Below are 14,327 nucleotides of genomic sequence, written 5' to 3' on the forward strand. Positions count from 1 at the left end.
GACTCCGCCTACCATCTTAGACAATAAAAAGCTCTTATTCCAGCCCAGACCTACGATCATTTTACCCTCTTTATGATGTACGGTCAATAATTCCAAAAACCCCATAGTGTAGGATCATTTTACCACTTCATTTTATGGCTCATTTGATCTCATTAGCATGACAAGGTGCGCATCTCTGTTTTCATCTGGCTGTGCAGACATTCTTGGCTTGTTTATGCCCAGTCATCTCATGTGAATTTACATCCAATCAATGGGTGTGAAACTCGCAAACTCACAAAGATCATTTAATATAGATCTATTGTTACGGTGATATGCAGCGCTGATAACAGACAAACTCCAGATCCTATAATGCAGTGCTTCAGTTGCCTTGCCGAATGCGATCCCATAAGTTTTGGCCCCTTGTGCATTTGAGTTGGACATTGATGAGTGGATTAAGCGCAGATTTGCACGGCCGAGATGCAGTTACGGAAGATGCAAAGAGTAAGCATACGACACATCGCCATCAAACTCTTCAGAGGTGGTTTTTACAAATTCTCTGCAGGTAAAAGTTGCATTATACACTATAATATGCACAGTCTATGATGATGTGTTATTGAAGCCGATTTCCTGAGCAATGTCAGAATGGAAATTGAATGTATAAGTAAATTTTTCTCAAAAATGAGAATTTTAAGATGCTGGTACAATATTTCAACATTTAGGATGTGGCAACAGTGCTCAAGCCAGAATGAGTGCCGGGTGTTTTTTTTTTCTTCCCGGTTCGACGCAAAATCTCACCACATCATTCACATGTGTGCACACACACAGAGGATCGGAAACGTGGGGTCAAAAACGTTCGGCTCTACTTTACACATATTATTCATAGGGGTGACTGATAAAAATTTGAATATTCTTGATATGTGGAGTTCTGAGCTTGTTCCTTGCTCCATGTTTCTGTAAACACAGAGTTTTGCTCCTCATCCAGAAAACTCTCATACGCACAAATAATGTTTTTATAACAGAAGCACTGGGAATAGCGTGAAGCGATGTCAGGGACAGTCATTGGAGACTAAAGATGAAGGCGGATCAAATGCTTCCATCACGTTTTTCACACATATGTTTTGAGCAACAAAATTTTTTGTTATTCCTTCTCATTAAACAAGTTAATTAAGGTGAGTAATTACCGTGTACTTAGACAATAGTATCTCTTACAGCTAAAAAAAAAAAACCTCTCAATGGAGGAGTTTAAAATATCCTTTATACAGACGTTGGTCCGGAGTAATTAGCAGCAATTTGGGATTGAGCAACAAGAACCAGTCTGCCTTGTGTCCCAGTGACCTGAATTCCTATTGGACTGCGCTGCATGAATAACAGGGCAGCGATGGGGTAGGTTTGAACCCCAGCTGCCATCACACTAATGATGGAATTCTGAGCACACTCCACTCGGAATTCCCATTTGTTTTTTGGTGAATCAAAACCAGCCAATTGCACTCATTCTGACTGGAGGTGTCATACAAATACTGTTGACTTTAAATAAAAACCTTTGTACTTCAGTTTTTTGTTAGAAGGTGATTCTACAAATATGCAAATCAATCATGACTTTATTTAATAATGACTGTTATAAGGTGAAAAGATATACACCAGAGAGACAGCACTGTCAGATTTGTTTTATAAAGTGAAGTGATTGTCACATGTGATACACAGCAGCACAGCACACGGTGAAATTTGTCCTCTGCATTTAACCCATCACCCTGAGTGAGCAGTGGGCAGCCATGACAGGCGCCCGGGGAGCAGTGTGTGGGGACGGTGCTTTGTTCAGTGGCACCTCAGTGGCACCTTGGCGGATTGGGATTTGAACCGGCAACCTTCTGATTACGGGGGCCGCTTCCTTAACCGCTAGGCCACCACTGCCCCTATTGGCATTGGCATTTTATTGGTATTTTATTGGCATTGCCAATTACAATATGTTTGGTTGAGGATGGTTTGACTCAGGGAAGTATGAAAGAGCATACATGTATTTTGAACTAAGTAGTTCTTTAGAACCACTTACACTGACATTTTATCAGATGCCCTTATCCAGAGCGACTTACAACCAGTAGTTACAGGGACAGTCCCCCCCCCGGAGACACTGTCTGAAAGTAAGTGTCTTGCTCAGGGACACAATAGTAGTAAGTTGGGTTTGAAACTGTGACTTTATGGTTGTTTGGTTCGTAAACAAGTGTCTAGACTTCTACCATTTTATTACACTTTAAATAATAAGACACCACTGTAGGCATCTTATTATTTAATTCCGTAGCTATATGTGACAGTTCATGGAATGTGCGCCTGTGAACTTCAACAAGTCGAAACCCCTGCAGGGCTGAGAAGAAGAAGAGGAAGTCAGGATTGGGACCAAAGAAAGAATCTTCACTTCTGTCCGCGCGGCACCGGAGCCGCCAGGAGACGAAGAATGAAAAACAAAAGGCCGGACTGCAGGACCTGTCAGAGCGAGCGCGTCTGATACTGAGTGACAGAGTAGATTAGAAACTCAAGGCAAACAACAGCCAATGCCAGAGCTTGTGTGTGTGTGTGTGTGTGTGTGTGTGTGTGTGCGGGCCTGTGTGTGCTCAGTAAAGTTTCCCTGAAGACCCTGGGCGTTGGGAAACCTCCAATCCTCCGCCGAGCAAATTAAAACTGTGTCACACTTTCCCTGCATTTTTCAGTAATGGACGACTCACACACACCGATGGGGCAGGTGAGAGGATTCCAGTGGAAAAGAAAACAGAGGACCCATAACCCCCAGTCCTTGGCTCAATAATCTCCATTCAACGCGCTGTCAGCTCTGACAGCGAAAGCGGCGTCCCGCCTGCAGATTACGACCTCTGTCATCGCCTTTTACCGCCCTGATCTCTTCCGTAATGCCATTCTCTAGTCCCTGCTGTGATTCCATTATTCCGCTACAACAGAAAACACTTGCATGGGGGGGGTGGATGGTGGAGATGAGAGACTGAAAGGAAATTCAGGTTGAGTGTGATTGAGATTTAATCCTCCCTTTATGACTAAAAGCAACAAAATCAACACCACAAAACCTGAAAACGGAGCAAAGTCAAGGAAACTCAAACACAGCACTCAACATCCCCTGCATCAGCAATACATCAGCTGACCGGATAATAGGGCCTGTGCTCCGCTCTCAGACATTATGGTACTGGGTCCACTGCGCTATTGTGGGGGCATTTACCCTGGAAGAAAAAAAAAATAGAATAACTTGGGCCAAAAATGCACTTGGACATCAACAGAATGGTGATAGTACGTAAAGAGAAGGGAATGTTTAGCCCCAGGAACCATCCTGCACTTGAGGTATCTTGTCCGATTAGAGACCAAGGAGCAAAGGCATAAATAATGGAATTGTCTCCTTGATAAAAAAAAACAAAAAAACAGTTTCTTTTCTTTTTTTTAGCCAGGATCTAAAGGATCTAGCGCTCTCCAGGAAATGTGCAATGTCCCATCTGCAGGCACACACACTGTTATTATACAACATCACTACCAGGGCCACTCTCACCAATCAGGGAAAAAAGGAAGAACAGAGAAAGAGAAGGAAATTACAGAGCGAGATAGAGAGAGTTGTGGGGGGCGGGGGGGCTCACACCTCCTGGCACTGGCTTCACACTTATGAAGGACAGATGGCTGCCTTTTCATTGAGAAGCTGGACGTGTCCCACTGGGCGCTGAGTTCCCATCTCACCACAGGGTGCACTCTTACATTTTCACTTCAAAAAAAATAATATAATAACTATATATATAGTGTGTGTGTGTGTGTGTGTGTGTGTGTGTATATATATATATATATATATATATATAGTGCCATTTGTGGCCTGCTGATGTCTGTGTTACTCTTCACACCACTTGTCACAAGCTGGGGATCACTGCACATCAATATCTTCTTATAACCTTCATTAGGCATTTATCTGCGTCTCAGACGTCCACCCCCGTGTAGCCCCACCACACATACACATTTTTAACTCCTTTCCCAATGTGCCATTGATTAATTACCCATAAAACATGCCTTTGGCATCCTACCAGAGCTGCAAGGGTGAAAAGTTATTCAAACAGCTTTCGGCGCAGAAACAATGGGCCCTGAGTTTGAGTGGATAAAGATTCCAATGAGATTTCTTTTTATCAATTAATAAGGTTCATAACTCATGGATTGAATTTCTCATTCCTTTTTTCCAGTTCCGGATAAAGGAGCACAGAAGTTATTAAATGTCAAGACTCTAAATCTAAATCCTGAGTTTAACGTATAGGACGCTGACGGCCAGGATCACATGGAATGTTGTTAAGGCCGTCCCTGCATTCCGCTCCCGACCTCCCCTCCACCTTTGCACCGGACCATATTTATGTGTCATTCATTAGTTCAGAACCCTGCAAGACCCCTATCCTGTCAAAATGAACAAGCTTGGTGGCCAGATGCCAGAGCAGATAAGAACTGGTGCAGAAATGCACAGTGAAGCACAATTAGCATCTGAAAGCTCTGGGTTCGTTAAAAAATGAGCCATTCCAGAGGTAATTAGAGGATCTCTGCCTCTCTACCCGGCGCTGGGCTGGAGTGGCGTCCTTCTCTCGAGTGGGCTTAGAGGGGACAGGTCGCCTGCATTCAACCCTTAACAGGCCACACACATACACACACACATTAAACACTCGTACCTCACACAAGGCAAAAATAAACACGTACGAGACACTTACACACACACAGGATGCCAAACACAAAGCACAAACACACACGCGGTGACACAAGCCAAACCACAAAATAAGCACAGACGGTATTAATAAACGCACCACAAAAGCTGAATGGGGTAAAGACAAATGCACACACACAAATCACATTAGCCGAACACACACACACACACACACACACTATATATGCAAAGCACACACAGAAAAAAGAATAAAAAAAAACTCAAACAAGGCAAAAAAATTCCCAGTATTATTCCCAGCTTCCGTTTCATCCAGCCCATCTGCAGCCCAGGGAAACACGCCCCCCCCGGGCCGGGTGAGCTTCCCCGTTGAGGAGGAGAAAGGTGCCTTCACCGGCAGAACATGACAGGGCACAGCTGTGCCAGCCCCCCCGCCGGCACTGCCAGATACTTACGGAAACACGCAGAGTGCAAGGGAAATGCCAGCAGGGAACGTTGAAGTACAGTATATCTGCTGTGTGTGTGTGTGTGTGTGTGTGAGCGTACATTGGCAGCGAGGTGTGTAACGCAGCCACACTCACTTAATCTACATGCGGTTCACAACCTAAGCATTATATACATCGACACATCTGCCCCGCCTTGGAAGAAATGGAGGCGATTCTTCTGTGACTGCGGGGCCTTATTACGCTTCTCACGTACTTCACTAGCCAGTGGGCTCACTGGGGAAATGTGAACACAGAGACCCAGCGAGTCAAATCATTCTCTGGATTCTGGATTCATCTACAGCTGAAGCGTCCTCTGTACTCATGTATTCGTCCTCAGTGGCAAAAGTCACTTTGGATAAAAGCATCTGCTAAAAGTCTCAGTCTAAAGGTAAATAAAGGAGAAGTGGATCTGTCTCCGCCGGAGAGGGATGGACCGGGGATGATGCGGAACTGCAGAACAAATTCCCCTTATTTCAGAAACCTGAATCTTCGAAACATGGAGTAAAATCGGAGTAAATCAATATGAATGTTCTGATCATTTTTTTTGATGATCACTTCATCTTTATCCTGCGATGTAACATCCGTCTTCCAGACCTACGACAACAACATTTATTTCTTATAGAGCCCAAAATCACATACAGGGTGTCTCCATGGGCTTTGATAGGCCCTACAGTTGACGCCACCCACACTTGACCCTTCTGCGCACACAAAAAACTCTAGGAGAGAGAAAAAAGGACGGAAGAAACGTTGGGAAGGAGTGATCCAGAGAGGGACCCCCTTCCAGGGTAGAGTGGGCCTGCAAGTGGTGTCAGTGCAGGGTTGGCGACGGTTTAAGAGATAAGAGAAAAGGTCGTACGGTCGTACAGGTGGAGAAGTCCAAAGTGTAGTATAGAGCACATGAGAGTGGGTATTTAAAAAAAACAGTAAAATATGTGACCTAAAGGTCCCTCGCCGGAAAGCAAGCCACCTGAACACCTTTGGGACAAATCCCGGTGACTGACTGAGGTGTGGGGTCGTTCTTTTACCGACCACATGGCTATAGCCTGGGCCCTGAAGTTTGCCACGGCCCCTCCTGGGAAAAGGGGAACCGCGCTTTGTCGTCTTCCACCGCCACAAAAGGCCGGGAGCGCGGCGCTGCTGTCTGCCGCACCGTCTATTAAAAACCAGTACCATGAGTCAGAATCCGTGGCGGAACGCCACTCACATACCTAAAAAAAGGTGAACCTCTCCCTTTTTTTTTTTTTTTTTTTTTTTGCCGAGCGAAAGAACGCTCTACCAGACTTCGGAAGATAGATCAGCTGAGAAGGACGCCCGTGTTACGGAACAGTTGTGGATGGAAGCAGAACAGAAGCAGACAGGCTGAGGGGATGAACGAGCGACAAATAAGGACTGAAGGGCAGACTTTGACCGGGCTGCAGTTTCGTCTCATCTGCCAGGCCGCGCCTGCCAATCAAAAGCCCCTTTGCAGCACGAGCCTCGCCTGTTTCTGAGGGTTTCGACTAATAAGTCTCCAAATCCGTGCTTTCTCACTGCGCTTCCATGAGAAGATATATTGTGTTAACTAATGAGACTTCTGGGACGGAGGAATAAAAAAAACCCCACAAAACAAACATGCGCATTACGTGCAGAAGACACAGAAACCAAACCGGAGGACTCATTACAAGGCTCGGCTGAGGAACGCCGTTCAAGTTTCACGAGTGTCGCACCGATTAAAAGAATTCATTTTATAAAGGGACACAAGCATGGGGCCATTCAGAGTTGACCTTACCGTTATCTTCGACAGAGAAATGGAAGATGTCACCGGTAGCGTTGGCTGTGTCCCTCAAGACGTAGCAGATGCTCATGTCATCAATGTCGGCTGCAGGGGGGAAATGCGAGCGGGTCACGTCAACAGGTGTGGTCCACTTTTTACATTTACATTTACAGTATTTACCAGGCGCCCTTATCCAGAGCGACTTACAATCAGTAGTTACAGGGACAGTCCCCCCCCTGGAGCAACTTAGGGTTAAGTGTCTTGCTCAGGGACACAATGGCAGGAAGTGGGGTTTAAACCTGGGTTTTCTGGTTCATAGGCGAGTGTGTTACCCACTAGGCTACTTTTTAAATACGAGTACCGCTAAACTGAAACTGGCGTTTATGTTGTCTGCTGCCGGCTCGGCTAAATTATACGTGCCCGGACACCTCAAAGGACGATCCACGGAGGACGCCTTCGCACTGGCTAATTTGCGATTGTTCCCCCCCGCCCCAATGACAGGGTGAAGGGAGAACAGCAGGTTTCTACGGGCAACGCAGCTGCGCGGGCTGCGGGGAAGGCCGGTCGGCTCTTCGCCTTACAGCCGAGCCCGTCGTCAATATTTGATGTCAAAACGCTTCCCTTCAAAGGGGGCCAGCTCATAAAAATGTAAACCCACAATTTTCAAACGCCCACAAGGGAGATGCTTTATTTACTCTCTGCTTAGCGCCGCTCCGGCTCGATGCCCTTGAAATATTTAACGGGCGAACGCGGGACTGTGAGCGATTTGCGTTTTTTTTTTTACTCCCGTGTCGCTTTTAGTTTGTGCTGGTGTCCCTAACCGGGCCGGCCCACTGTTCCCCCTGGACAACGTTGCTAAATCCTCCATGATCTACCTGAGGAGTGAATGTCGGCCTATCAGAGACCAGCGAATAGTGCCACCCAAATGTCCGTTTCTCCAAGTACTGAAAGTGTCTACCTTACCCTGCGTGAAGGTGGTGACAGTCGCGTTGCCCTTGGCCAGGCTGATGAGGTAGCCATGCAGTGGGCCCACGGTGACCTTGAACGTAACTGCTACGTGTGGGCTGTCTCTGTCTTCGGCCCTCAGAACCTTGCCGGTGATTAGAAAGCCCAGTTGGCCGGTCGATATTGTCCTCAGGGTCGCGCCCCCCTTATTGACCACCACGTGCGGAATCCCATTGTCGACCGAGAGTACGGTTATTTTCATGGTCTGGGGCTTACGTGTTTCGAACACGGTGTCGGGGAAGACGTAGAAGTCGGTGTGGGTTCCATCTGTGACTGTGAAAGAGAAGCTGTCTTGTGGTGACTCGGTGCCGTCGTGCTTGTAGCTGATCATGTTCTCGTTGAGGTCCTGCTTGGTGAAGGAGGTGACTGGGTGGCTGTTGTTGAAGACGAGTCGGCCGTGGACCGGGATCTGGGTGATGGTGAACTTCAGCAGCCGATCTATTGTGTCCTGATCCTCCACGGTCAACTCGAATGGGGTTATAAGCTTGTTTTCACCCTCACTCACCACGAGGCCGTGCACCGTCACCACTGGCTTTTTGTTGTCCACGTCCGCAATGGAAATGCGGAATGTGCGGAACACGGGGTTGTAGCCATCGGTGACTTCGAACTCGAAGCTGTCCATTTTGACCTCGTCGTGGGCGGTGTGGATGTAGTATATCTTGTTTCCCGCCAGCTGAAGTTGCGTGAAGGAGCCGATGGGCATGCCTGGGGTGTCCGTGCACTCCAGGTGGCCCCTGACGGGCGTCCGGGTGACGGTGAACACCAAGTGTTCATCCGGACTGTTCAGATCACTGGTGCTGAGCAGGTCCGTAGTCAAGGTGACCCTTCCGCCTTCTTTAAGAGAGACACCTTTGCTGACGACGTCAGGGAAGACCATGTCGATGCTGCCCACCGTCACATAAAAGTACCTGTCAATCAACGGATTAAAGCCATCCGTGACATCAAATTTAATCAGATCACGTACGCCCTCTTGTCCACTGTGAGTGTAAACAATGAGCTCCTGGTCGACTTCATTTTGTGTGAAATTCATTCCGATGGTGATGTTCTGGAAGTAGCCCAGGGGTGTTCTCCTTTGTAAAAATCCCTGATTAGGACCGTAGCGGACAATGTACGTTAATTTACTGTCTTCAGAGTCCAGATCGGTGGCTTTCAAAATTTTGTTGCTGATGACTTTGAAATCGCCAATCTCTATCTCAAGGCCGTCATTAATTGCCATCCTTGGAGTCTCGTCGTCTACTGGGATGACCATGATAATTACCGTTTTCTCCACTGTGAATTTACCGTCAGTAAGGATGACGTTGAAACTGTCACCTACGGTTTCTGAATCGTCATGTTCGTAGATGATGCTTGAAGCTTCCTTGATCTGATCCAGGGTGAAATTGGTGACTGGAACCGTGCCCGTGGTCAGCTGGTTAAGTATGTATCCATGCCTCGGGAGGCTGGTAATTATGAATGTCAGTTCATCGCTGGGAATGTCAGCATCAGCACCGTTCAATATTGGGGTGTCAATGACTAAATTCATGCCTTCCACAACCACAAACTCTCTCGTGTAGACCTCCGGCTTCTCGTCGTTGGACGGGAGGATCGTGATCGGGAAGAAATGTCTCTCTGAGAAGTTGATGCCATCTGAGCATCTGAAAGTGAATCTGTCCTCCACTGGTTCCACACCTCTGTGGATGCTCTGGACATAATAAATGTGGTTGTGTCTGATGTCCTTAATCGTGAAGGCACTGATGGCCGTGCCCGACCTCGATTTTTCCGATCCTGGAGCCGGAGAGATGTTTTCCAGGTAGCCCGATGAGGGCTGCACTATAATAGTGCAGAGGAGGTCATCGTTGGGGGTGTCAGAGTCGTCTGCGCTGATGTGCAAAATCTCAATAGCATTCTTTTCACCCTCTACTACGCTGAACTGTTGTCCAACAAAGACTTCAGGGGCCTGACTGTCCAGTGGCAGAATGGTGACCTGAACCCTGACCCCCGTGACCTTATTGCCCCCTACCGTCCACTCGTCAGACATGTCTGTGAGGGTCAGGTTGAAGAAGTCCTCCTTGGTGGTGAGGCCTATTTCTCCGGCGGTGTGGGCGTACACCACGTGGCCGTTAATGATGTCGGCCTGGCTGAATCTTCCCGATGGGGCGCCGTTCACCAGGATTTCGCCGAAAACGGGCGGGTCCTCTACAATGAAGGTCAATCTGAGGTCATCTGTGTCTTCATCTCTCCCTTGAATGACATTCGATGTGATCTCGGTGGCACCGTTTTCTAAGACGTCGATGTAGGAGCCGATTGTGCCTGACGGGAGGCTGATAGTCGGCGTTTCGTCATCAACGGGCTTCACCGCGATTTTGACAGTTATTGTGACAACATGGACACCATCACTAACGTCCAGCTGAAACGAGTCGCTCGCTGTCTCCGCTCCGTCGTGCGAGTACGAAATTCTGCCGCTCGCAATGTCGTGCAAGTTGAACGCGTCGCCTTTGGCCATGTCAGCGAACGCCGAGCGGATTTTGCCGTGCCGAGGCGGCTGGAGGACAGTAAACAGTATCTGCGTCCGGTCAGTGTCGGCGTCCGCGGTGTCCAGTTCGGCGGGCGCGATGACGTGCGCGCCGCGCTCGGACACGGCGAAGCCGGTGTTGGTTATCTGCGGGGGTTTGTTGTCGACCGGCTGCAGGAATATGGTGAAGGTCCCCGCGGCGCTGTTCCCGGCCGTGTCCTCGACGGTGTAGGAGAACTGCACCACGTGGGCCGTTATTCCCAGCTCCAGGTCGGGGGGCTGGTAGGCCACCTTGTGGTGGTTGACCTGGGCCTGGGTGAACTCCGGGACCCGCACGTGGGGGCTCTCGGTCAGGACTATGGACCCGAACGCGACGGGGTGGTTTTCGTCCGTGTCGGTGGGCGGCTGGGTGACGGTGTACTTCAGATCTCGGTCTTCCGAGTCCAGGTCGGTGTAGCGCAGGAACTTCCTGCGGAAGTGCGTGAGTTGGTACTCGTGCACGGTCATCTGCAGGGTGGTGCCGGGGTACAGCTCGGGCGGGACGTCGTCGATGGGCAGAATTTTTACGATGAAGGAGCTCTCCCCGGACTGGTTGGGCGGGTCGTTGTCGTCCTGCACGCGGAACGCGAACTGATCGGTCACGGTGTCGGTGTTGTGGGGACCGACGTGCCTGTAGTACAGCTTTCCGTCCGTGATGTCCTGCTGGTGCCACTCGGTCACGGCTTTCTCATACATCTCGTCCCGGGCGTTGAACCTCCACGTGGACGGGTCCTCGGGGGCCTCAGACTGCCTCAGGAGCACCTCCCCAACGGCGGAGAAAGGCGGCTCCATGAGGAACTTGATGGTGGAGTCTTCGGAGTCGATGTCGGCGGCGCTGAGGGTCAAAGGTGAAATCTGCAGCATCTGGTTTTTGAACAGCACCAGGCCGGTGTTGGCGTTTATGATGGGCGGCTCGTCGTCCGTCGGCACCACGGTGATGGGGAACAGGAACTCCACCTCGTGCCTGCCGTCGGTCATCCTGAAAACGATGTTGTCGCTGTACGTGTCGCTCCCGTCGTGTTGGTAAATCACGGCGCCACCGTCCAGGTCCGCCGGCGTGAAGAATGTCCTCCCGGAGCCGAGAACTGTGAGCTCGCCGTGCTTCAGCCCGTCAATCACCGCGATGGTGACGCGGTCTAAATTGTCCTCGTCGCTGACTTGTAAATTGTGCGAGCTGGACAGCGGCCGCGACTGGCCCTCGTAAAGCAGCTGGCCGGTGTTGCGGGTCACCACGGGGGCCAGCGTGTTCATCGGCTTCACCACGATCATGAACGCGAACGGGTCGGACACGGCCCCCTCCGTGTCCACCACCTCCAACTCGATTTGGAAAATCCGCTCGGCGTCGGAGTCCACAGACGGGGGCTTATAAGCTATTTTCAGGTCCCTCAGGTCCCTCTGGTAGAAGGATGTGATGGGCAAGTTCCTGTCGTCCGTGCTCACTATGTAGCCCTCCTCGAAGGACAAAGGGGACGTGACATTAAATATTAAGTCGGCCGGGTTCGACTCGGCGTCCTCCGCGGCCAGCATATCGGGAGTGATGGCCGTCATCACGAACTGGTCCACCTCAATCATCATCATCGCCACAAAGCTGGGCTTGGGGGCCGTGTTCTCCTCCCCCTCTTTGATGCGCACCATGATCTGGAAGAACTCCTGCTTCAGCACGTTCCCCTCCTTGTCCTGCAGCTCCACGAACATGGGAATGTAATCCCGGTTGGGCGAGCGGCGCTGGAACGTGTGCCGGTAGCGAACGTTGAGTCCGAGAAACTCGTCGCAGTCCACCGCTTTGCCCAGCTTCCCGTCGTCGGTGACTTTCCCGTACCTGGGCGGCCCACCGCTCCCCGGCACGGTGGACACTTTGCACTCGTGCACGGCCCTGTCGAAGGTGAACTCCAGGATCTTTTTGTCCACCGGGTTGCTGGTGCCAAGCAGCTTCTCCACCGTGAGAGGCATGTTCCTGGTCAGCACCTCCAGCTGCGTGAACACCACCTCCACCTCCATCATGAAGGGGATGATGACGGTGTCGGTCTGGGTGTCGTAGCGGAGCTGCAGCCTCACCCTGTCCCTGGACGGGCTCCTCGACCCGAAGTGCGAGTACTTGACGTCGTTGGGGCCGAACTCGCACGGAAACTTTTTGGGGCTGAGCTGGCCCGGCTTCTGCGACAGCGGGTCGCCCTCCAGCACGGTCACGCTGCACCTGTCCCCCGGCTGGACCTGGACGACCAGGTCGTTGACGGGATCGACGAACGCGGAGCGGCCGAAGGGCGCGCGTATTCCGTTGTTGGCCACCAGGATCGCGTCCTCCGACAGCTCCGTCCTCAAGCCGTGCGACGAGCCCACGGTGTCGAAGACCTGCGCCCGCGACCCGCCTGCCAGAGCCAGGGCGCCCAGGAGTGCGCGGATCAGCACGGAGACCCGGGCGGGGACGCGGCGAGACATCGGTGCGCAGGAGAGCGGGGGAAATAATGCTAATAAAAAAGATATATTATTATATTATTATAATGATAATAAAAAAAACTGTAGCGGCAAAAGTTAGGACGGGCTCGGAAACGACTCGCGCCTGCGTGCGCGGACGTGCACCATCCTCCCCGACCCGCGGCACTGGGTTCAACTTCATACATGTGGACTCGCGGCGTGGGGGACGCCACGCCCACCCCGCTCCGTGATTGGACGGCGTCCGCGGAGGAACGACGCGTGTCTGAGGTTAAAAATAATGCACACATACATACGCACGGGCGTCTAACCAAGAGATTTGCCCTTGGAATTTAGTCATTTTTATTGTTTCGTTTACACCTTAGGAGTGCAGGTATAAAATGTATAAAAACATTCAGCGAATGCTGCTTGAGTTTTATGTAAAGAGGAAGAACTTACAGGTTTGAAGTTAGACCGCCAGTGAGAGTGAGACAGAGAGCGATCTTAATTTTGAAGACTATTGTTCTTGCTTTTCATTCGTGTAGTTTTACTTTAACAGAAGACGTGTTGGTGTCAAGTGCTTTTTTTGTGCACTGCAGCTCCCCCTTGTGGCAGTAAACAGGCAGTGTGCTTCAATGTTACTACACTCCGGACTCTTTTGCACAAAATCACTTTGCACAAAATCACTTTTTTTCTCTTTTCTTTAAACATTGTCTTTAACTCATTTGCACACCTTCACCCTACCAGTTACACATATTTTATGTTGAAGACATAAAAGTGTAATATTTGGTTATGCTTGCAATATTTGTATTTGCATATTGGTTCATTGTATACTTGCAACATTTGCAATACTGTGGTCTGTAGTAGTTGCAAAAAGCATTTCACTGCATGTCATACCGTGTATGACTATGTATGTGACAAATAAAATTTTAATTTGACTACCGGATCAGTACGGAAATAGTGATCATGTGCAATGAGGGGACATGAGAGGAGACATTTCAACTTCTCAGGGACAGCAGTCCAGATTACATAAAAAAGTAAATAAAAAAAATAAAATCCCCATGTGCTATCTTTAGCCTTTAGATTACCTTTAGTATTTAAATAATGGAAGGCATTCAGTGAGATATGTGGTGCAAGCCTTTCTGTAGATCAGTTCTTTTCATAGCACGTCCGTCAGCAGTGATCACACCATAAATCTGCACTCCCTGGCATGCCAGTTATTCAGGCCAAATGTGTTGTGCATGTTTTATTTCAGTCGTACAATGTCTCTTATTGACTGATGTACAGGTTTGTAGAAAACAACAAGCTTGGCATTTGCATACAGATCACAGCTGCTGAAATGTACAATGCATTGTGAACCGGAAAAGAATCTGATAATGCAGTTTAAAGCCAAGAAGGAACTTTTTGTATATATATTGGTTAAATCACACATTTTCTCTACACATCTTGCACTGCAATTAGTTTATAAAACAGAAGTGCATGAAATGTGCTCATGCCACA

The 14,327-nt window shown here is 49.4% G+C and overlaps 1 protein-coding gene across 1 annotated transcript in view; it reads right to left on the bottom strand.

Annotated features, from left to right (window-relative positions):
* frem2b (FRAS1 related extracellular matrix 2b) overlaps positions 1 to 12,854 on the bottom strand; it is a 63,871-nt gene extending 51,017 nt beyond the window's left edge. Inside the window, exons 1-2 of the mRNA XM_028962828.1 lie at positions 7,847 to 12,854; positions 6,899 to 6,988 (exon numbers count right to left, since the gene is read on the bottom strand). Of these exons, the coding sequence (XP_028818661.1) occupies positions 6,899 to 6,988; positions 7,847 to 12,854 (5,098 nt within the window). The remainder of the gene's footprint in view (positions 1 to 6,898; positions 6,989 to 7,846) is intronic.
* Between the last annotated feature and the right edge of the window lie 1,473 nt (positions 12,855 to 14,327).

Source organism: Denticeps clupeoides, chromosome 19 (assembly GCF_900700375.1).
Source record: "Denticeps clupeoides chromosome 19, fDenClu1.1, whole genome shotgun sequence".
Taxonomy (NCBI): domain Eukaryota; kingdom Metazoa; phylum Chordata; class Actinopteri; order Clupeiformes; family Denticipitidae; genus Denticeps; species Denticeps clupeoides.